The sequence below is a fragment of the Ranitomeya imitator genome, chromosome 6, assembly GCF_032444005.1.
Source record: "Ranitomeya imitator isolate aRanImi1 chromosome 6, aRanImi1.pri, whole genome shotgun sequence".
In the NCBI taxonomy this organism is placed as follows: domain Eukaryota; kingdom Metazoa; phylum Chordata; class Amphibia; order Anura; family Dendrobatidae; genus Ranitomeya; species Ranitomeya imitator.
Window position 1 is genome coordinate 524,121,998 of NC_091287.1, and position 22,867 is coordinate 524,144,864.

The 22,867-nt window shown below is 45.6% G+C and overlaps 1 protein-coding gene across 1 annotated transcript in view; it reads right to left on the reverse strand.

Moving 5' to 3' along the window:
* Window positions 1-3,274: 3,274 nt before the first annotated feature.
* The window catches only part of COLEC10 (collectin subfamily member 10), a 121,173-nt gene continuing 101,580 nt past the window's right edge, over window positions 3,275-22,867 (reverse strand). Inside the window, exons 5-7 of the mRNA XM_069731827.1 lie at window positions 11,804-11,857; window positions 5,085-5,180; window positions 3,275-3,773 (exon numbers count right to left, since the gene is read on the reverse strand). Of these exons, the coding sequence (XP_069587928.1) occupies window positions 3,382-3,773; window positions 5,085-5,180; window positions 11,804-11,857 (542 nt within the window). The 3' untranslated portion in view covers window positions 3,275-3,381. The remainder of the gene's footprint in view (window positions 3,774-5,084; window positions 5,181-11,803; window positions 11,858-22,867) is intronic.

The following is a 22,867-nucleotide window of genomic DNA, read 5'->3' on the forward strand; positions in this document are numbered from 1 at the left end:
TACTGCCCCTATGTACAAGAATATAACTACTATAATACTGCCCCTGTGTTCAAGAATATAACTATTATAATACTGCCCCTATGTAGAAGAATATAACTACTATAATACTGCTCCTATGTACAAGAATATAACTACTATAATACTGCTCATATGCACAAGAATATAACTACTGTAATACTGATTCGATGTACAAGAATATAACTACTATAATACTGCTCATATGTACAAGAATATAACTACTATAATACTGCTCCCATGTACAAAAATATAACTACTATAATACTGCCTCCTATGTACAAGAATATAACTACTATAATACTGCCTCCTATGTACAAGAATATAACTACTATAATACTGCTCATATGCACAAGAATATAACTACTGTAATACTGATTCGATGTACAAGAATATAACTACTATAATACTGCTCCTATGTACAAGAATATAACTACTATAATACTGCTCCCATGTACAAAAATATAACTACTATAATACTGCCTCCTATGTACAAGAATATAACTACTATAATACTGCCTCCTATGTACAAGAATATAACTACTATAATACTGCTCCTATGTACAAGAATATAACTACTATAATACTGCCTCCTATGTACAAAATATAACTAACTGTAATTTAGCCTTTTGTACAGAAATGTTGTTAGTATTATAAGTCGCTCTGCCATGGCCGTGGGGTACTCGGTACCGGGTCCGATGGTTCACAGGGGGATGTCACGGTGGCGACCCGGTCCGTGACCCTGGGGGTTGCTCATGTGAAAAAGGGGGAAAGGTCTTTAAAGGGATAAAGTCTATTGTTCATGACGCCACCTGTGGTATTCGGTCAGGGTGACTGACGCTGCTTTAAGGGGTCCTCTGGGGTGATGTTATGGCAGCTAGATGGTATACCTTCCCACAGGTGAAGTAGATCCCCAGGGCTTCCCAGTGTGAAGATGGTAGAATGGTGAGAGGTGCAGCAAGGAATGAGGACACAGGTTTGCAGTCTCTTTACTTCGTTTACTGAAGACTTCAGCAGCCACAGTCCAGGGCACTGGATAACAGTGCAGGTAGGGTCTGGCTGGTTTGGAGGCAAGTCCAGAGTCCCCTTAGTCCCCAGAGGCTCTGAAGGGTGTCACCGTGCCTCCTGGGTGTTGGGTCGGACAGGGAGCTTGAAGTTCAGCTGTCCTGCCGATCTCTGATGTAAGGCGTGGAGGTCCTTACAACCTCGGTGTTCCGGCTACCGGATTTCTGCGCCTCAGAAGGAGGCAGCCAGCTCGGGGCTGGTCTCCCTCTGGTATCCTCTCCTGTGCTTCCTCTCCTGCATGCTCACTGCAATCAATTCTGCTTTCTAAATGTCTCTTTCCGGGAGCTGTAGCACTGTGGCCTACACAGCTCCGTAAACCCTCTGTCCTCCTCAGACTGCTGTCTGGAACTCACTAACTTTCCCTACAGACTACCAGTTATATATATATGGGGAGTCACCTAATAAGTAGGATCAAAAGCTCTCCCTGGTGGCCTGGAGTGTGAAATGTGTTGCATGTTTGTGGTACCTGGTTACAGTTATCCTTTCTTGCCGCCAAACGTAGCATCACTCTGGGGCGCCACAATTAAACACCTCCATTTTCTAAAATTCGCTTTGATATGGAGACCTGTGGATCTCGTTCTCAATCACTTTGGCAAGCACCTTCAGGGTAGGCATTGGAAAAAAACAGATAGGTTGATTCTCTGCAGACAGTATGAAGAAGAATGACAGATGCCAATCTAAATAATGTGGTGATACGCTACCTGAGTGTGTTGGGGGACACTCGCTTGACATAGGATTCAAGCACTCGGGCACTGTACCTCACACAAATCTGGTCAAATCTGGTTTATTAAACGTCATAAACCACATGACATACAGTCTATTTCATTATGTCCGTGAACTTATTAGGACCACCAGTCTGTTCATGCAGCAGATAAACTTCTCTGCCACATATTATAATCCCCTTGTCCAGGGTTACCTTTGAGGAGTTCCACTCCTCATGCTGACTTCATGCAGCCTCAACACAGACCGTCCAGGTCTACGGTCTCTAGGTGCTTGCAGGACGACTCCACTTCCAGAAGCCTCCAACACTGACCGTCCAGGTCTACGGTCTCTAGGTGCTTCCAGGACGACTCCACTCCCAGGAGCCTCCAACATTGACCATACAGGACCTACAGCACACAGGCCACTCTGCAGTGTCCAGCCAGGACACATGGAAGTGTGTCCACCCTGACAGACTCCCAAAACACTCACCCCATGTGCTACACACACCTCCTTTACATAGGTGTAACCACCCCCAGGTACCTGTCACATGGCCAGTCATGTGGGCGTGACATCACCACCGGTCCTTAAACACAAAACCATCTTAGGTGTTCAGACACGCCTCTTTGGGTGGGTTTGTAGGTGACTGGACCCACCCATCTCTAGAAATCACCTGGAAGCCTTCCCAATGTAAATAAAACCCTCAGCAGTAGCTATGCTGAGCAAAACATACCCAGGCTTCCATCACAGGGCCACCCACCTCTGCGATACATACCGGCCATTCACAACACTGCCAGTCACTGTTTCATCACAATTATGCTTCCAAGTGCATCTTGAAGTGCACAGACATCGCCCCCTGGCTATAACATTGGTCACTGCACCACAATAGTAAGTGGTTTATTCGTCAACACATCTCGGAGCATACAGCTCCTTCATCAGGACAACCACGTGGTTGATGAACCCATCTGTTTTGTACATTGCCTATGCTTTTTTTCCTAGTAGGTCTGCAAGAACTTCAAGCGCTTTAGAGGTTGTGTGAACACAAGCCAAACCAGGCGAGCACAATTGTGCTATTTCCCTCCATAACTATTTTCCCAGATAAGACCTTGTATGCAATTTGCCTCCATCTAGTCTCTCTCTGAGCACTTTCAGGGGGCACTTTGAGTAGCACTTTTTAACAAACACTGTTTTATTGCACTATGGCTGCTACTTTCAGAGTGTGTTCACACTGCTTGTTTTTGCTGACTTTTCGGAGCAAAAGTTCTCCAACTTGTCCAAGCTGATCGTTTTCGGAGAGTTTATGCTCTGACATGTCAGCAAAAACCCCTCCTTAACTGTTAGGTGGGGCACTGTCAGATGTTTTTCTGGGATCATCGTGACTGGAACCTTTATGGGGGTTCTGGTAGGAAGCCATTGGCCGTCACTTTGATTGTGCCTCTGACCACATCTGAGGTTTGTATGTGTGGCTATATAAAAGTTGTGACATCCCCGGTAGTGACGATAACTGCAAGGTTTTATTGGCTTTACGTGTGTATGATATTACAATGGTGGCATTAAGCGGCATCCACGTGCAGATAAGGCCATTCCCGGAGAATACGATAGTTATTTGGCCTTTTTTATAAACTCACAGACAAAGTAAATGGTCAGGTTACATTCTACGTCATTCCAGGCGCCGCAGCTTAGCATCTCCACACAGTCCTCATACCCTGAGCCATCATTGGGCTCCCCGGTTTTCCAGCTGCTGTAGTTCTGCACCGCCGTGCCATCCACATACATGAACTGCTTCTCTCTGTCAATGTCATTGATTCCAATGAAGACCCTTAATAATCCCAGGCTGGAGATGTAATCGGCAATCAACGCATTGGTGTTTTGGTCTTTGGGCATCGCCAGCGTGCCACCTCGGATCCGGCACTGCGTCAGTGCATCCCTATAACTGCTTTCTTCTTTCACAATGTAGTAGAACTTCTCTTCTGTCTCCCGGATGCCAGCAATGACTATTAGACACAGAGGAAAATCATTATCAACCTGCAGCCGTGTGTAAAACGCAACAAGCTATTACTTTGTGGCATAAGAAAAATACAACTCAATCCAATCCCAATGCATTAATTCTAAGATTCAGCACATGAAGAAGACGAGCAATTTTAAAGGACTATTTTTGCCAAGAGCATTTATGGAACATCCATAGTGAGTGCAATGAATATCATATAGCAGGGACCAGTATCAATCACGAGAGTAGGGCTGTGCTGTGCAGCCGCATAAGTGGGGAGGTGACTGTGAATGAGTAGCTCTCTTTGGACCACCATTACAATTGAACATGCGTGACCTCCTTTTTATTATGGACATGGGGAGACAAGGCCCCATTCTTAAAATACAAGTAGATTCAGGTCACACAGGTCCAACTTTACATACAAGGTCCTTCAAAACTGCAATCACAAGAGTCCAAAAGGTGCTCCCTTGTGAAATGTCTTGGGCGATCTGCTTAAAATGCTCTCCAGATTGATGGCTCTGGTGATCATCCAGGACTCTGGTAGAATTGTCACTCAAAAGCAGTGAGGAGGGGTTGAAGAACCATCAGAGTGGAGACTGCCCAAAACTTCACAAGATGGCACCGCCCACAGGACATCTGTGATCACAGCTCAAGTAGTATTACAATGTCTTTCCTTCATTTAACTATGACCATATCCAAAGGTATCAGCAGCTTCACCCTCACCTATCTAACACTGATTGTATTTTTAAAAGATGAAACCTCTGGTGGCTTCTCCCTGCCCACTGCTTGGGAGTGACAGGTCTCGTCCTGCTTGGGTGTATTGGGAGAAACATGTCAATCACAGCCAGTGTTCAGAGAGAAGCTGCGGGAGACCCCCTATCCTGAGAATCTGTTAGTGATCTGGTTCTCACAGAAGAGTTTGTAACTGATTTATCTGTCTTTTTCTGAGCTTCTTTTGCCAGATCACAAAGTAAAAGTTGTCGTCCACTACTTGGAAACCCATTTTTAATTTTTTTTTAATTGCTACATTTCCATTTGTAAAATAACAACAGCCTGTACTATCCTCTGGTGCTGACACCATACATGAGAGATCGCCTCTTGCTCTCCCAGGATTAACCTGACATCATTATGTGACGTGAGCCCTGCAGACAATCAGCGGCTGCTTCACTCTCTCTTGCTTGAGATGTAACTAACTTTTAAAAAGGTTTGAATTTGCGGGAAATCACAATTTAAGAAAGTCAACTCAAAAATTGATCTTCCACAGAACAATCCGCTCATCTCCAGTCTTAGAAATATTCCTATTTTTGGTATTACTCACCATTTTTCACAAATTGTAAAGAGGATTTCAGCTGAGTGACTTTTACATCCAGCTGCCCGACGGCTCTACGATAACGTCCACAGTCACAGAAGGTGCCTAGGAGAATTGACATGTAAAATACATGTGTCACAGGGTTTCTGCAACAGAGAGGAGCCAGAAGACGTCTGATTGCTCCTACTCCTGCACTGAGAAGAAGCACTTCTCCTTCATTTTAATGGTGTTTATTCCTTTTGGCGGAACAGGGGTTAATCGGCCATGTTGGAAAATCCTGAGCTCTCAGCTGAGCTCAGTTAGCCACTCCCGTTGCCTTTATAATTTGACTCCTGATTCGAATCTATTTCAGAGATAGCATTTGCTGCATGGCTTAGGAGGAGAGGAGTTCATAAGAGAAGGAGTTCTGGAGGAGTCATCTGTGACTGTTGAGTGGTTTGTAAGTGTGGTAATTCCCTTCCCTCCTCTACTTTGGTTTATTCCCCTTCCTCCACTCCCCAAGCGCATTCCTATGTTATATGTGAGTGAATATTTTGTATGCCTGGTGTTTTATGTTAAACTTCGCTTGTGTTGCCTTGTTTGTCGGGTTGGTGTACTGCGGTGCACGGTAGTGCCCCTCTTCCCTGGGTGGTGGAAGAGACCAGACGGAGGGCTAGCTCAGGAGATAAGGCAAAGGTGTCAGCCCCGGCATCTTTACCTTCAGAAGTAATAGGGCGAGCTTGGGCCCCCTGTGCAAGAAATGTGTCTGGGCCCCCCTCCTTTTATGGTAACAAAGCTACATATATATATATGGGCACAAACATGTATATATATATATAGTACATAGTCTCCTTTATTACATATAAAATATACCCTCTACACCACCCCAATCACTGCCCTCTCCATCATTGCCTTCTCCCCCCACCTGAATCATCGCCATCATTGCCCTATCCACCACCCCAATCATTGTTCTCCCCCACCACCCCATCAATGCCCTCTCCACCACCCCAATCATTGTTCTCCCCCACCACTCACATCATTGCCCTCTCCCCACCTCCATAATTACCATCTCCACAACCTCCATCATGACCTTCTCCACCACCTTCATCATTGCCCTCTCCCACCATCTCCATCTTTGCCCTCTCCCTCACCACCTCCATCATTGCCCTCCTCTACCACCTCCATCATTGTTCTCCCCCCTCCACCTCCATCATTGACTTTCTACCACCCCATCATTGCCCTCTCCCCACTTCCATAATTACCCTCTCCACCACCCCAATCATTGTTCTCTCCACCACCCCAATCATTGGGGTGGTGGAGAGAACACATGATGAGAGCATTATACTGCCTCTGTACAAATCCCTAGTTAGACCGCACATGGAGTACTGTGTCCAGTTTTGGGCACCGGTGCTCAGGAAGGATATAATCGAACTAGAGAGAGTACAAAGGAGGGCAACAAAATTAATAAAGGGGATGGGAGAACTACAATGCCCAGATAGATTAGCGAAATTAGGATTATTTAGTCTAGAAAAAAGACGACTGAGGGGCGATCTAATAACCATGTATAAGTATATAAGGGGACAATACAAATATCTCGCTGAGGATCTGTTTATACCAAGGAAGGTGACGGGCACAAGGGGGCATTCTTTGCGTCTGGAGGAGAGAAGGTTTTTCCACCAACATAGAAGAGGATTCTTTACTGTTAGGGCAGTGAGAATCTGGAATTGCTTGCCTGAGGAGGTGGTGATGGCGAACTCAGTCGAGGGGTTCAAGAGAGACCTGGATGTCTTCCTGGAGCAGAACAATATTGTATCATACAATTATTAGGTTCTGTAAAAGGACATAAATCTGGGGATTTATTATGATGGAATATAGGCTGAACTGGATGGACAAATGTCTTTTTTCGGCCTTACTAACTATGTATATTGCCATCCCCATCACCTCCATCATTGCCCTCTCCACCACCCCAATTATTGTTCTCCCCCACCACCTACATTATTTCCCTCACACACACCACCATTCACCTCTCCACACGTTCACACACACGTTCACACACACAAACACCACCATGTCCTATGAGGAAGGGTTACAGGATTTGGGAATGTTTAGCTTGCAAAAAAGAAGACTGAGAGGAGACTTAAAAGCTGTGTACAAATATCTCAAGGGCTGTCACATTGTAGAAGGATCATCTCTATTCTCATTTGCACAAGGAAAGGCTAGAAGCAATGGGATGAAACTGAATGGGAGGAGAAACAGATTAGTTATTGGAAAAAACTTTTTGACCGAGGGTGATCAATGAGTGGAACAGGCTGCCACGAGAGGTGGTGAGTTCTCCTTCCATGGAAGTTTTCAAACAGAGGCTGGACACACATCTGTCTGGGATGATTTAGTGAATCCTGCTCTGAGCAGGGAGCTGGATCAGATGACCCAGGAGGTCCTTTCCAACTCTACCATTCTATGATTCTAGGAAGCACGGGCAGGAAGTGGAGAACGGATTCCTGCAGCTCAGCTCCACTGCCATTTTCTCCTGTAGGTAGTGGAGCTGAAGGGATCGCTCCCTGCCCACCACACATGAGGACAATCTGGCCAGGGGCTCCCCAGAGCCTCAGAGACAGAGAAACAGGCCAGACTGCCCTCAGTGTTAGCCACCCTGCAGGGGCTCCCCTCCACCTCCGGGCCCCAGTGCAGCCGCACCGGCTGCACATGCGGTATGTCTGCCCGTGATGTGTACATATGTGAGATGCGCTCTGAGCCACATCTGTGATTCATCGTGACTTTTGTGGCTGTTTTTGTCTAGATTTGCGTCACTAGTGATGATCGAACGTGCTCAGATAAGGCATTATCTGAGCATGCTTGGGTGCTAACCAAGTGTTTTCGGCAAGTTAAGAAAATATGTTTGAGTTCCCGCGGCGTCATGTCTCGCTGCTGTTGGGCAGCTGCAACACATGCAGGAATTGTCTAACAGAAAATCCTTGCATGTGTTGCACCTGTCAAACAGCCACAAGACATGCATCTGTGGGGTCATGGGGTTACCGCGACAGTGTGAAGTGAGAAGACTGCAGCATCTGATTGCTGCTACTCCGGCACTGAGAAGAAGCACTTCTCCATCATATTTAATGCATTTATTTCTTCTGGCAGAACAGGGGTTAATTGGCCATGCTGGAAATCCCTGTGCTCACAGCTGAGCTCGGTTAGCCACTCCTTTTCCCTTTATAATCTGGGCTCTGTTACTAATCCTTGTCAGAGCTAGCTTTATTGCTGCATAGCTGACGGAGGGAAAGGAGTTGATATGAGAAAGAGACTTGGAGGAGTTATTAGTGACTGTTGCTTGGAAAAAACAATCAGTTGTAAAGTTGAAGCAAACAAATCCCTTTTAAAGCAGGTAAATTTGTGTGTTTTTTAATTCATTTATAAGTTGGATCTGTTTGTTTTTTGTTGCTTGTTTATTTTTAAGATGAAAGTGCAAACTTAACCCCTTAAGGACCAGGCCACTTTGCAGCTTAACGTCCAGGTCTTAGTTTTGAAATCTGACCACTGTCACTTTATGAGGTCATAACCCTGGAACGCTGTAACGGATCCCGCTGATTCTCAGATTGTTTTTTGAGACATATTGTAATTCATGTTAGTGGTAACATTTCTTCGATATAACTTGCGTTTATTTATGAAAAAAAATGGAAAGATGGCAAAAATTTCTAATATTTTGCAGTTTTCAAACTTTTAATTTTTATGCCCTTAAACCAGAGAGATATGTCACACAAAATAGTTAATAAATGACATTTCCCACATGTCTACTTTACATCAGCACAATTTTGGAAACAACCTTTTTTTTTGTTAGGAAGTTATAAGGGTTAAAAGTTGACCAGCGATTTCCAAGTGCTTCACAGAAGTTTATAACGCAGAAAATAAAAAAATCATATTTTTTTTCCACAAAAATGATCTTTTTGCCCCCAAATTTTTATTTCCCAAGGGTAACAGGAGAAATAGGACCCCAAAAGTTGTTGAGCAATTTGTCCTGAGTACGCCGATACCCCATATGTGGGGGGAAACCACTGTGACCATCTTACTGCAATCTTTGGGAGGCAGAATGAACAAATCCACAAAAGGTGAAGAATTGGTTTTATTTTTTACGCCGTTCCTCATGCGGTATTAGTGATTAGGAAACTTTATTCTTCGGGTCAGTGCAATTACAGCAATACCAGATTTATATAATTTTTTATGTTTAGCCTTTTTTTGTAAGAAGTTTTTGCATCGCCACATTTTGAAAGCTATAATTTTTCCATGTTTCGTCCGACAGTCATGTGACAGGTTATTTTTTGCGGGATGAGTTGACGTTTTTATTGGTACCATTTTCGGGCACATGATTTTTTGGATCGCTTTCTATTTGGATTTTTGTGGAGGCAGAATGAACAAAAAACAGCAATTCAGATTTTATTTTTCTCTGTTCCGCGTTTGGTAAAATTAATAAGGCAGTTTTATTCTTCGGGTCAGTACGATTACAGCGATACCTCATTTATATAATTTTTTTATGTTTTGGCGCTTTTACACAATAAAAACTTTTCTAGAAAAAAATAATTATTTTAGAATTGCTTTATTCTGAGAGCTATAACTTTTTTTTTTCCCACTGATGGAGCTGTATGGCGGCTTGTTTTTTGTGGGACAAGATGGCGCTTTCAGTGATACTATCTTTATTACCATTCTTTTTTTATTGTGTTTTATTCCACTTTTTCAAAGCAGTATGATGATACCGTTTGGAAAAAATATAATTTGCTACTTTTTTGTGTGTTCTTTTTTTTTTTTACGGCATTCACTGAAGAGGTTAACTAGTGTGACACTTTTATAGATGGGATTTTTATTGACGCGGCAATACCAAACATTTGCATTTTTTTTGTAAATTATTTTTTTTACATAAAAATGTGTATTTATTAGTGGATTTTTAAAATTATTATTATTTTTTTTACTTTTTTTTTTTTTTTTTTTTAAATGTTTCCTTTTTTACCTATTTCCTTTATGGGACTTTCGCTTTTTTCACTTTGGTTGCAGGAATAATGCATTGCAATGCACTAGCATTGCAGAGCATTATTTCTACGGTGAAAGCTTCTGAGACCATGCTGTGAGCATGGTCTCAGAGGCTTTCCGTAGCTTGATGACCTGGGGGTCGTAATGACGACTCCGGGTCATCATGGCAGAGATTGGGCCCCGCAATGACGTCGCTGGGACGCTGATCTGAAGGCAGAGGGAGTTCCCGTCCTTCTGTCTCCCCCCCTGAAGGCTGCGATCGCGCTCGATCGCAGTAATTAGGGGGTTAACAGTCAGGGGTGGCACGGATGCCACACCTGGCTGCTGGTGAAAAAGCTCGGCCACTGGCAGAGCTGAGCTCCTGCACTGATTGGGCAGGAAATGCTGAAATTTCAGCATCTACGTGATCATGCTGTGATTGGTCAGTCAGATTGACTGACCAATCACAGCGTTCTGGGTTCGGGGACTGACTGCATCGGTCCCTGCACCCATTGCCATGCCTCTCTCTCGGCACTGAACTACCACTGCGTGTTTACACAGACATAGACCGCCTTGATGCGGGAACTCACAGAAGGCCATGACGGACTGTGTCCGTCAATGGACGTTAAGGGGTTAAAGGCCTAACTTAAAGTTGAAAAAAAACTTCTACTTTTGTGGGTTTGTTGCGACGTATATTTCTCCTTACATTGTCATTCCAGAGCCGATATGTCACTCTCCGCAAAGGACAAACGTTACCCCCTTGACCTCAGTTCAGAGCCTCTCACCTAACCAAATCAGATCACACACTTTACACTGATGAGGGGCCACACCCTGAAACACTGCAAATTGAGTGTCACGGGTTTACTGCAACAGGGAGGAGCCAGAAGACCGCAGCGTCTGATTTCTCCTACTCCTGCACTGATTAGAAGCACTTCACCTTCATATTAAATAGTGTAAATTTCTTTTGGCAGAGCAGGGGTTAGTCTGCTCAGTTGAGAGCTCCTGGAAGCTTTCCTGCATTAAGGCTCTCAGCTGTGCACTGTGCACTCCCATCTCTTATATAATTTGGGCCCTGGCTAGCACTCAGTGTCAGAGTTAGCTTATGCTGCATGACTGGAGGTCGTTGTTGTTGGTGGTGGTTGTTGTAGGAGAAGGTGTTTGGTGGATTTATCTGTGACTGTTGCTAGGTTTTGAGACTGTGATATTTCCTTTTCTTCTCCTACTGTGGTTTAATCCCATCCTCCACTCCTTAGTGCATTCCTATGTTATATGTGTAACTATATTTGAATGTTTGTACCCCTGTTCGTATTACCTTGTTAGTTTGGTTGGTGTATTATGGAGCACTACTACTCCCCTCTTCCCTGGGTGTGGGAATTGTACAGACTAAGGGCAAATTCAGGAGCTAAGGCAAGGTACATGGCCCGGTGTCTTCACCATCAGAAGTAATCTGGGGAGCAGGATGAGCTAGGGCGCCCCTAGTGGTGGTGACATGAAAGGAGCCCCTTGTCTCGGGACACCCGACAAGAGTCAATAGTGACTTTTAGGATCGATGTTTCAAGCAGGTGGCGCCATAGAGTTATATTCCTCTTCCTGTCAGACGAGGCAATTTCCAAACGTGAAACTTTTGATTGAAAATCTCCCTCCCTCCATTGCCTATAATCCATACCAGGTAGCCTGAAGAAGGGCCTTGCAGACTGGCACTGTGCTCTAAATTCTGCTCCATCTGCACTGTATATAAAATATGGTTACCATACCTGGTTTCCCCTTTCCTCCCGGTAGTCCAGGTAAACCTTTATATCCCTTGTCACCTGAAATACAAAACATTATTAATTAATAGTTCATTTAATTATTAAAAAAGTGTAATAATATGGCGGACTAGGAGGTGACAATCGCTTGTGGGTGGTGGGAATTGGGGGTGATGAAATGAGCCGACTCTGTTCCTATTCTACTAAATGCTGTGGCCACGATTGACAGCGGCGCCTAATTGGCTAACTCGCCCCCTGCCCCCCAAAAACAAAAAAAAAATTAACGCTGGTCACTACGCACCTTCATATAAGAGGTCACTGAATAGAGACCATGTATTCCTCTGCCATCTAGTGGTACGTTTTTAAAATTACAATAATAGTATTTGGTTATTATATGTACAGGGGCCCCTTCACTCCACGGCCATTTTTTCTTTTCTTTTTTTTTGCTTTTTTTCCTTCTCTTTTTTTCTAAAGTCAATACTTTTTTTTTTATTTTTCAGTTGGCATAGGTTTAAGAGTTTGCTTTTTTCTTTGCCTGGCGAGCGGGCATTTTTATTGATGCCATTTTGGGATACACATGAAGTGTCGATGCATGCAGCAAGAGGGTCCATTCCATTAATGTCTGCTGCTGCCTATTACAGATATTGGCCGTATATACATAGCCCAGGAATCATTTGTTTTGCATCTCAGTCCTGATTATTATTCCAAAGCAATCCAGAGCACACTTTTTTTCCTCCATTTGCTTGTTGGCACTGCAGAATACAGCCAGATCCTTTCCATAACACAGTGTTAAAATACAGCTATTTTACACAGGGGTTTGGCCATCACGGCGATCACATCTGCCATTTTTGTGGTACTGTAAAAAAAATTTTTGGAGTGTCTTATACAAGTTCTTGACATCAGTTGGCTTTAAAAAAAAATCTTTACCTAAAGGGCAGATATTTTACACTGTGTTTTGTCCGCCACACAGATTGCCTATAATTGTGCTGAAAATTGTGCCATTTCAGGGCTCCATTGAATATTTCTTGCTGTGTCTTAGGCTACTTTCACACTGACGTTTTTTTGAATACGTCGCAATGCGTCGTTTAGGGGAAAAAACGCAAAGTTGTTTGCAGGATGCGTTTTTGCCCCATAGAGTAACATTACCGACGCATTGCGACGTATTGACACGCGTCACAACCGTCGTGCGACGGTTGCGCCGTGTTGTGGCGGACCGCCGGGAGCAAAAAACGTTAAATGTAATGTTTTTTGCTGCCGACGGACCGCTTTTTCCGACCGCGCATGCGCGGCCGGAACTCCGCCCCCACCTCCCCGCACCTCACAATGGGGCAGCGGATGCGCCAGAGAAATGCATCCGCTGCACCCATTGTGCGGCGCATCAAACGCTAGCGTCGGAATCTCGGCCCGACGCAATGCGACGGGCCGAATCTGACGCTACTGTTAAAGTAGCCTCAGCCTACTTATTGACACAATTTTGCTGTAAAAAAAAAAAATACAGGCCAGATAATTTAAAGTCTAGTATCTCCGTCACAGGCCTCACCTATCTGTGGGCTAAAAACTGGGGAATTTTTTGGGCTCAATTGAACTGCTTTTGCTGTGTCTTAGGCCGGGATCATACACAGCGATACGTCCGAGTCTCGCAGGTTAAATCCAAGCTCTGGCACCGGCACTCTGGAGTGGAGCGTGCGGCCGCATAGCAATACATGGAGCCGCACGCTCCACTCTGTAGTCCCGGTGCCAATCCTTGTTTTTAACCTGCGAGACTCGGACGTACCTCGCTGTAGTGTGACTCCGGCCTTTGTCTAGTTATTGACACCAGTTTGCTTACAAAAAAAGGTGCTACCTACAGGCCAGATATTGGTTTTCCCACACACGGATTGCATATAAGTTTGCTCCAAAGTCAGTCATTTTTAGTGAACGTGCAAAATATTGTAGTCCATTTAAAATTACCAAGGCGCGTGCCAAGGGACGGTGAAGTAGATGCGATGGTGATGGTGCATGCAGAGAGCGAGGCCGAGGGCAAACTGAAATTGGACCACAACAAACACCCACAACTTCTCGCTCGACCTTCCTGTCACAATCACTAGGGGACCGCAGCAGCACACCACTATTGATCCCAGAGCAGTGTCGAAAGGTTGTTGTTGGATAGCGGATAATGCTTCCAGTCACTTTGCCGCCACCACCATTAAGTCTCAGTAGCCATGAGTCTGGACCGCATATTCCCCACCCTGATTCTCCTTCCTCCCACCATGCATAGCGCCCGGAGACAACTGATCCCACACTTGGACACTCCGAAGAGCTGTTCACTTTTCCATTTAGAGATTCGGGCCTCTCTCCCGGTGCACTTGAAGCGGGGCAAGAGGATATCGCATGTAGCGATTTCCAAATATTTGAGCAGCCACGTTGACATGAAGGTGACATTGGGAATGTGTCACAATAGGTGGACGATGATGAGACACAATTGCCAGAAAGTCAGGATTAGCAGCAGGGTGCAGATGTGGAAGAGGAAGTGGTGGATGATATAGTAACTGACCCAACCTGGCAGGAGGACATGCATAGTGAGGGCAGTAGCACATAGGGTGAGGGAGGTGTAGCACCCCAACAGGCAGGAAGAAGCAATTTGCTGGCCACAGACAGAAGATGGGCAACCATTATCAGTAACACCAACATGATGGAAGTTGCCAGTACAAGTGTTAGGTCTTCCCAAGTCTGGTTGTTTTTTACAGACTCTGCCAATAACTCCAAACAGGCCATTTGCACCACCTGCCATGCCCGCATCAGCAGGGATAGCAAAACTATCAGCCTGACCACCACCAGCATGATCAGGCACATGGCAGCAAAGCATCCAACTTTGTGGGCCGAACCCCAGGCTCCATGAACACTGTCTGCGAGTGACACCACTGCTTCTTCTGCTGTTGTGCGTGGAAGCCAATCCCCTCTCCATGGTGACTGCGAAGATGCCTCCTGCCCTGCACCTGTTGTTGCACACACTCAAGTAGCACCATCAGCAAGCACGTCTACGTCCTTGTCCCAGCGCAGCATTCAGTTGTCCATACCCCAGTCTTTGGAACGCAAGCGGAAATATGCTGCCAACGCCCCACAAGCCACAGTACTAAATTCACACATTCCTTGTCTGCTTGCGCTCAAAATGTTGCCTTTTAGACTCGTGGAGACGGAAGCTTTCTGTAACCTGATGGCGGTGGCTGTCCCAAGGTACTCGGTCCTCAGCTGCCCTATTTTTCCCGGTGTGCTGTCCCCGCATTACACAAATACGTATCCCACAAAATTAGTCGTGCCCTCAACAACGCTGTTACTGTAAATGTCCACCTAACCCCAGACAGGTGGACAAGTGCTTGTGGGCAGGGACGCTACATCTTGCTGACGGCACACTGGGTAAACATAGTGGAAGTCGGGACCTGGTTGGACCTTGGGATGGAACACGTCCTCCTGACGCCGAGGATTGCAGGCCCTACATCAATCAAGGTTGGCCCCACAGTCTACAGCTCCTGCACCTCCTCCTCTCCTTCAGCCTCTATCTCCAAAATGACCACATCAGTCATAAGCTGGAAGCACTGCAGCACTGCCTCAGCCAAGCGGCAACAGGCTGTGCTGAAGCTAATCTGCATAGGTGACAAACCGCACAATGCTGAAGAGTTGTGGACAGCTCTGAAAAAGCAGGCAGATCTGTGGCTGACACCGCTGAACCTACAGCCAGGCATGGTCATGTGTGACTATGGTCAGAACCTGGTGGCGGCTCTGATGCGAGGAGAGCGCACCTTGCCTGTCCCATTTGCTTAACCTCGTTTTTCAACGGTTTCTCAAAAGATACCCGGAGCAGCCAGATCTGATTGTGAAAGTACGCCGACTGAGTGCCCATTTTAGAAAGTCAGCTACAGCTTCCACCACCCTTGCCGTGCTTCAGCAGCAGTTGCAGCTTCCGGCTCACCGACTGGTGTGTGATGTCCCCACACGTTGGAACTCTACACTGCAGAAGAGAGCAGTTGTTGACTACCAGCATCAACAAGGCCATCGGTATTCAGATCAGACTCCACACATAAGATCTCAGGAGTGGACATGGATGTCAGATGTATGTACCATCCTCAAAAACTTTGAGGAGTCCACCAAGATGATTCTATCATCTATATCAGCAGCAGCTGCCAAGGCAAACAGGATCATGGGGTGCATTAAAAGAGGTCTGGATACACATGATGAGAGCATTATACTGCCTCTGTACAAATCCCTAGTTAGACCGCACATGGAGTACTGTGTCCAGTTTTGGGCACCGGTGCTCAGGAAGGATATAATGGAACTAGAGAGAGTACAAAGGAGGGCAACAAAATTAATAAAGGGGATGGGAGAACTACAATACCCAGATAGATTAGCGAAATTAGGATTATTTAGTCTAGAAAAAAGACGACTGAGGGGCGATCTAATAACCATGTATAAGTATATAAGGGGACAATACAAATATCTCGCTGAGGATCTGTTTATACCAAGGAAGGTGACGGGCACAAGGGGGCATTCTTTGCGTCTGGAGGAGAAAAGGTTTTTCCACCAACATAGAAGAGGATTCTTTACTGTTAGGGCAGTGAGAATCTGGAATTGCTTGCCTGAGGAGGTGGTGATGGCGAACTCAGTCGAGGGGTTCAAGAGAGGCCTGGATGTCTTCCTGGAGCAGAACAATATTGTATCATACAATTATTAGGTTCTGTAGAAGGACGTAGATCTGGGTATTTATTATGATGGAATATAGGCTGAACTGGATGGACAAATGTCTTTTTTCGGCCTTACTAACTATGTTACTATGTTACTATGTTACAGTATTATCTATCATCTGCTGTTTCTATTATCTATCTATCTCATATCTGTTTATTATCTATGTATCATCTATCTACTGTATCTAGCATTCTCATATATACAGTATCTATCAATCATTAGGTTTACAGTTGGCCCCTGAGTGTGTGCAGTTATCTAGAAAACACATCCAGATGATCTTTTTACAATGCTCAGGTCCACTTTTGTTATTACATTTTCCAGGAAGGATCGGCCGTGTTGGTAAAATATGGAAAACAAAAACTCCTTTCATATCTCTGCACAGATTTAGGCAGGAGGAACACAGGCGCCACGTACTGGAGCCATGTAATATGTTATTAGTAATAACACTAGAAACCCAGTGGTGTATACTGGCTACAGGGATAGATAGATAGATAGATATAATTTAGATAGATGGTAGATAGATAGATGATAGATAGATAGATGATAGATAATTGTGCTGTTCAGTTTATTCTGATAGACTTTCAGTCATACATGGACATTTATGTAATGCTAATATACCTAGTTCTATCATTTGTTGTATTTGTTGTGCTTTGCTGCCATCTACTGGCCGTTGCTGTATAACACTGTAATATTGTGTTATGGTACTTCCCACAACACCTTTCTGTCTTTAGCTCCTCCTATCTTTTTCCTTCTCTTCCTGTTTTGTACTCCGTGCCATCTTGGAATACACATGTGCTGCAGAGCTGGAGAAAGGATTCTCTTGTTACCTCTAACCTGAAGCTTCTATTATCTCTATCTGGTGATTCTGTAACAGCTCTAACCTACAGTCCTCACTCTCACCAAGGTACTGTAAATAAAACCTGTTGAATGTATCACTGCATCATCCTTCCGGATCACCACGCGCGGCTGATAGAGACTGGTGGCACAGGTTGGCGAGTAACGCTGTCTGCCATTGTTTATATAGCGATTTGTGATCACATCCCTCAGACACATCTCATCCACATATATCGGTGGCAGAATAGTAACAAGAGACCTAAGTCTACAGTGTCTGCGTGCATATGCATTGTCTGCTAGCAAGTCTTAACCGTTCGCCATCTTAGCTAAAATATGTCCACAAAGGGCACCGTGGACCCATCTGCAAGTGAAGCACATCAGGTTCCCGACACCATAGATGCTGCAGGAGCAGAGTCCACACTTACTGCAGAGCAGGACGTACGACCCAAACGTGTAACCAAGCCGACACAAAAGGCCAGAGAGAACTTTGAGACTACTAGAGACGAGTTCCATGATAACCTAGAACATTTATGGGGCAGAGTTGATCACTATTTAGCAGCTCTTCCACGCTATCACAGTGACGCTGCAGGTTTAACCGCCACATTGAAGAGTTTATCTGCCGCTTATGATCGCTACCAGAGACTGTCTGCAAAGTACATCACATTTCTGAGTAACTGTGACATGGAAGATGCCCCAGCAGAAGTAACTGAAAGGGAAACTCATCTCCAAGAAAAGACCTCATTAGTACGAGATGCCCAGGATAAAGCAGAACTCCGCATCGCTCACCTCCAAGAGGTTAGGTCACATCGCACAACATCGACCAAAATCACAGCTCGGTCTTCCAGATCATCTCACTCCAGGAAGTCAACATTGTCCGACAAGCTACTGGAGATCCGTGCAGCTGCAGAGGAAGCTAGGGTAAAAAGCTCCTTTGCTAAAAGGGAGGCTGAAGTGGAAGTGGAAGCTCAAAGAAACAAAGTGGAAGCTCAAAGAAATGAGATGGAAGCTCAAAGGAAATTAAAAATACTCCAAGCAGAAAGGGAAGAAGCAACAGCCCTTGCTAAACTGAAGGTCCTTGAACAAGCATTGGGACAAGAAGACAACTCGGACTGTCTTATTCCAGAAGAAATGGAGGACTCAGCTGATCGCACCTCTGACTACGTGCTAAGACATCTAACATCTGCACCAGCACCACCTCCAGTTTCTAACACGGATGCGCCCGCAAGTCAAGAAATGTCGCCACCTACTGCCGACAAGGTAACTTCCAGCACTAACTCACAATTTAGGCCACAGCCAGCGGACCCTATAGAGACTAAACCGCAGTTTAACCCTTATGCCACATCATTTTGTCCTGATTTGTCGCAGTCATATAAGCCAGAGAACTTACATTCCCTACGGATACCACAAGTTCATCCTGCAACAATGACCGGGAGATCAGACATGTCTGACTTTGCCAGATACATGAGTCGCCGGGAGTTAATAAACATTAGTCTCTCAAAGTTTGATGATCGTGCTGAGAATTATAGAGCCTGGAAATCCGCCTTTCAAGCCGTGATCCAAGACCTTAATCTCACCGGCAAGGAACAACTGGATTTGCTTGTTAACTGGTTAGGCCCTGAATCAGCAGAGCGCATAAAGACAATAAGGGCAGTTCATGTGGACTATTCAGATGCAGGTCTTATTGCAGCCTGGGAGAGACTGGAACAAACCTAAGGCAGCTCAGAAGCTATAGAATGTGCCTTATTTAAAAGACTGCAAACCTTCCCAAAGATAACTAACAAGGACAATAGAAAACTTCAAGATCTGAGCGACCTGCTAAAGGAAATAGAATTGGCAAAATTAGACCCACGTCTCTCAGGACTGAGCTACCTAGATACTGCTCATGGCGTTAATCCAATAGTGTCCAAGTTGCCACACGGCATGCAGGATAAATGGGCAGACCATGGCTCACAGTATAAAAGGCAGCATGATGTGTCCTTTCCCCCCTTTTCATATTTTTCCAGGTTCATCAGTGACCAAGCTCGGAAGAAGAATGATCCCAGCTTCGACTTCACTGAGCCTACTCCACCAGCATCATCATCTACAAGGTATGATAACATTGCCAAACGTAGAGATTCAAGGAACACAGTATCTGTGAGAAAGACTGATGTTCCACTTACTACACCTGCCTTCACTAAGACAAATAATGTTGCTCCTAAAGTCATGGACAGTAACCGTATGTGCCCTATCCACAAAAGGCCTCACCCACTTAAAGAATGCCGTTGATTCAGAGCAAGGAATTTGCAGGAGCGTAAAGATACCCTCAAGGAGCTTGGGATATTGTTGTGATTTGGTAATTCAGTACCACAATGGACATAGAAGTCAGAGCACATACAGTGACCTGACAAAACCCAAAAACATAGAACGAGCTCTGAGACGTGGGAACTCTGCTGACCGCAATCCCTAATCCTCTCCAACCACACTAGAGGCAGCCGTGGATTGCGCCTAACGCTCCCTATGCAACTCGGCACAGCCTGAGAAACTAGCTAGCCTGAAGATAGAAAATAAGCCTACCTTGCCTCAGAGAAATACCCCAAAGGATAAGGCAGCCCCCACATATAATGACTGTGAGTTAAGATGAAAAGACAAACGTAGAGATGAAATAGATTTAGCAAAGTGAGGCCCGACTTTCTGAACAGAGCGAGGATAGAAAGGTAACTTTGCGGTCAACACAAAACCCTAGAAACAACCACGCAAAGGGGGCAAAAAGACCCTCCGTACCGACTAACGGCACGGAGGTACACCCTCTGCGTCCCAGAGCTTCCAGCAGGCAAGAAAAACCAAAAAAGCAAGCTGGACAGAAAAAACAGATAACAAAAAAAACACAAGCGAAACTTAGCTATGCAGAGCAGCAGGCCACAGGAACGATCCAGGAGGAAGCAAGTCCAATACTAGAACATTGACTGGAGGCCAGGATCAAAGCACTAGGTGGAGTTAAATAGAGCAGCACCTAACGACTTCACCACATCACCTGAGGAAGGAAACTCAGAAGCCGCAGTACCACTTTCCTCCACCAACGGAAGCTCATAGAGAGAATCAGCCGAAGTACCACTTGTGACCACAAGAGGGAGCTCTGCCACAGAATTCACAACAGGATATGTTATAAGTGTTGCACCTCCTCAGACCACCTCGCTAAGGACTGTAAGGCCGCCATTAAGTGCACTGAATGCAGCAGTGATAAACACGTCACAGCCATGCATCCCACGCCAGCTCCACACAACTCACAACCTTCGGCAGCATCTAATCCTGCTCAAAAGCATGGCGGGGAGCCACAGGTCCCCGACCCAACTGCAACCGCTGTTTCCTCCTCATGTACTGAGGTATGTGGAGAAGGGACTGATCCTAAATGCTGTGCCAAGGTATGTCTGATTAAGGTCTATCCAGAAGGACAACCCGACAAGGCCTCCAAAATGTATGCCATAATGGATGAGCAAAGTAACCGATCTCTAGCAAGGCCCAAATTCTTTGAGATCTTCAACATAAAGGGACAAACGACTCCATACACCCTTAACACCTGCTCTGGTCGTATTGAGACTTCTGGCAGGAGAGCCTCTGGGTACATAGTCTCTTCAATCAAGGGAAACGTGCATATACCCTTGCCAACCCTAATTGAATGTGACCAGATACCTGATAACAGGGAGGAGATTCCCACTCCAGAAGCCGCACTTCATCATCGCCACTTGAGGCACCTGACTAATGAAATTCCTCCTCTGGACATGAATGCTGATATTCTAATCCTACTCGGAAGGGAGATTCTGAAGGTCCACAAGGTACGCCAACAATGCAACGGCTCAGATGATGCTCCATACGCCCAAAGACTCGACCTAGGCTGGGTAATCGTGGGCGATGTATGTCTGGATAGGAGTCACAAGGCATCCGAAGTCAACGCCTGTAAAACGTATGTGCTCCAAAATGGTCGCGCAACTCACTTTAAGCCATGCCTTCATCACTACAAAGTGAAAGAGAGGTTCTCTGATTGCATCCAGGAGCCTGACATCATTCCCACTCCCTACGGTGATGACTTAGGGAGAACAGTGTTTCACACAACAAAAGATGACAACAAAGTCGCCTTATCCATAGAAGACAAGGAGTTTCTTAAAATTATGGACAGTGGATTCTTCAAAAATGAATCGGACCGCTGGGTTGCTCCCTTACCCTTCAAGGCTTCAAGGACCAGGCTTCCTAACAACAGAGAACAGGCCTTATCTAGATTCATCTCACTGCAGAGAACATTAAGGAACAAGCCTGACATGAAGGAACATTTCATAGCCTTTATGGACAAGATATTTCGCAATGACCATGCAGAGCCAGCTCCACCATTGCAAGCTGACGAAGAATGCTGGTATCTCCCTGCCTTTGGAGTGTATCATCCAAGAAAGCCGAAACAAATCAGAGTGGTGTTCGATTCAAGCGCTAAACATGACGGCGTATCTCTGAATGACGTTCTCCTCACTGGTCCGAACCTGACTAACAACCTGGTGGGAGTGCTCATGAGATTCAGAAAGGAACCGGTCGCCATTACCGCCGACATCGAACAAATGTTCCATTGTTTCATCGTGCAACAAGATCACAGAAATTATCTCCGTTTTCTATGGCACCGAGACAACGACACCAACAAGGAAATGATCGAGTACCGCATGAAGGTGCACGTTTTCGGAAACAGTCCTTCTCCTGCAGTCGCTACATACGGCCTACGTAGGACCGCCTCCGATGGTGCTGCGGAGTTCGGGAAGGATGCCCAACAGTTCGTTGAAAAGGACTTCTACGTGGACGACGGTCTTAAATCCCTTCCTATAGTGGAGGAAGCCATAGATCTGTTCCAACGGACACAAGGTATGCTTTCTAAAGCTCATTTAACCCCTTAGCGACCGCCGATACGCCTTTTAACGGCGGCCGCTAAGGGTACTTAAACCACAGCGCCGTTAATTAACGGCACTGTGGAAAAAGTGAATAGCGCCCCCCAGAGTCGGATTTTCTCCGGGGTCTCGGCTGCCGGGGGTAGCCGAGACCCCAGAGAACATGATTCGGGGTGGTTTTTACCCACCCCGCATTTGCGATCGCCGGTAATTAACCGTTTACCGGCGATCGCAAAAAAAAAAAAAAAAAAAGCGATCTTTTTTAATTTCTCTGTCCTCCGATGTGATCGCACATCGGAGGACAGAGAAAAGGGGTCCCAGGTGGCCCCCCAATACTCACCTGTCTCCCCCGATGCTCCTCGTGGCTCCCGGTGGGCGCCGCCATCTTCAAAATGGCAGGTGCATGCGCAGTGCGCCCGCCGGCCGGCCCCGCGAGAATCTTTGGGGTCTCGGCTGCCGGGGGTAGCCGAGACCCCAAAGAGCATGATCGGGGTCGGTTTTACCAACCCCCGTTTTGCGATCGCCGGTAATTAACTGTTTACCGGCGATCGCAAAAAAAAAAAGTAAAGTGTAATTCTCTGTCCTCTGATGTGATCGCACATCAGAGGACAGAGAAATAGGGGGATTC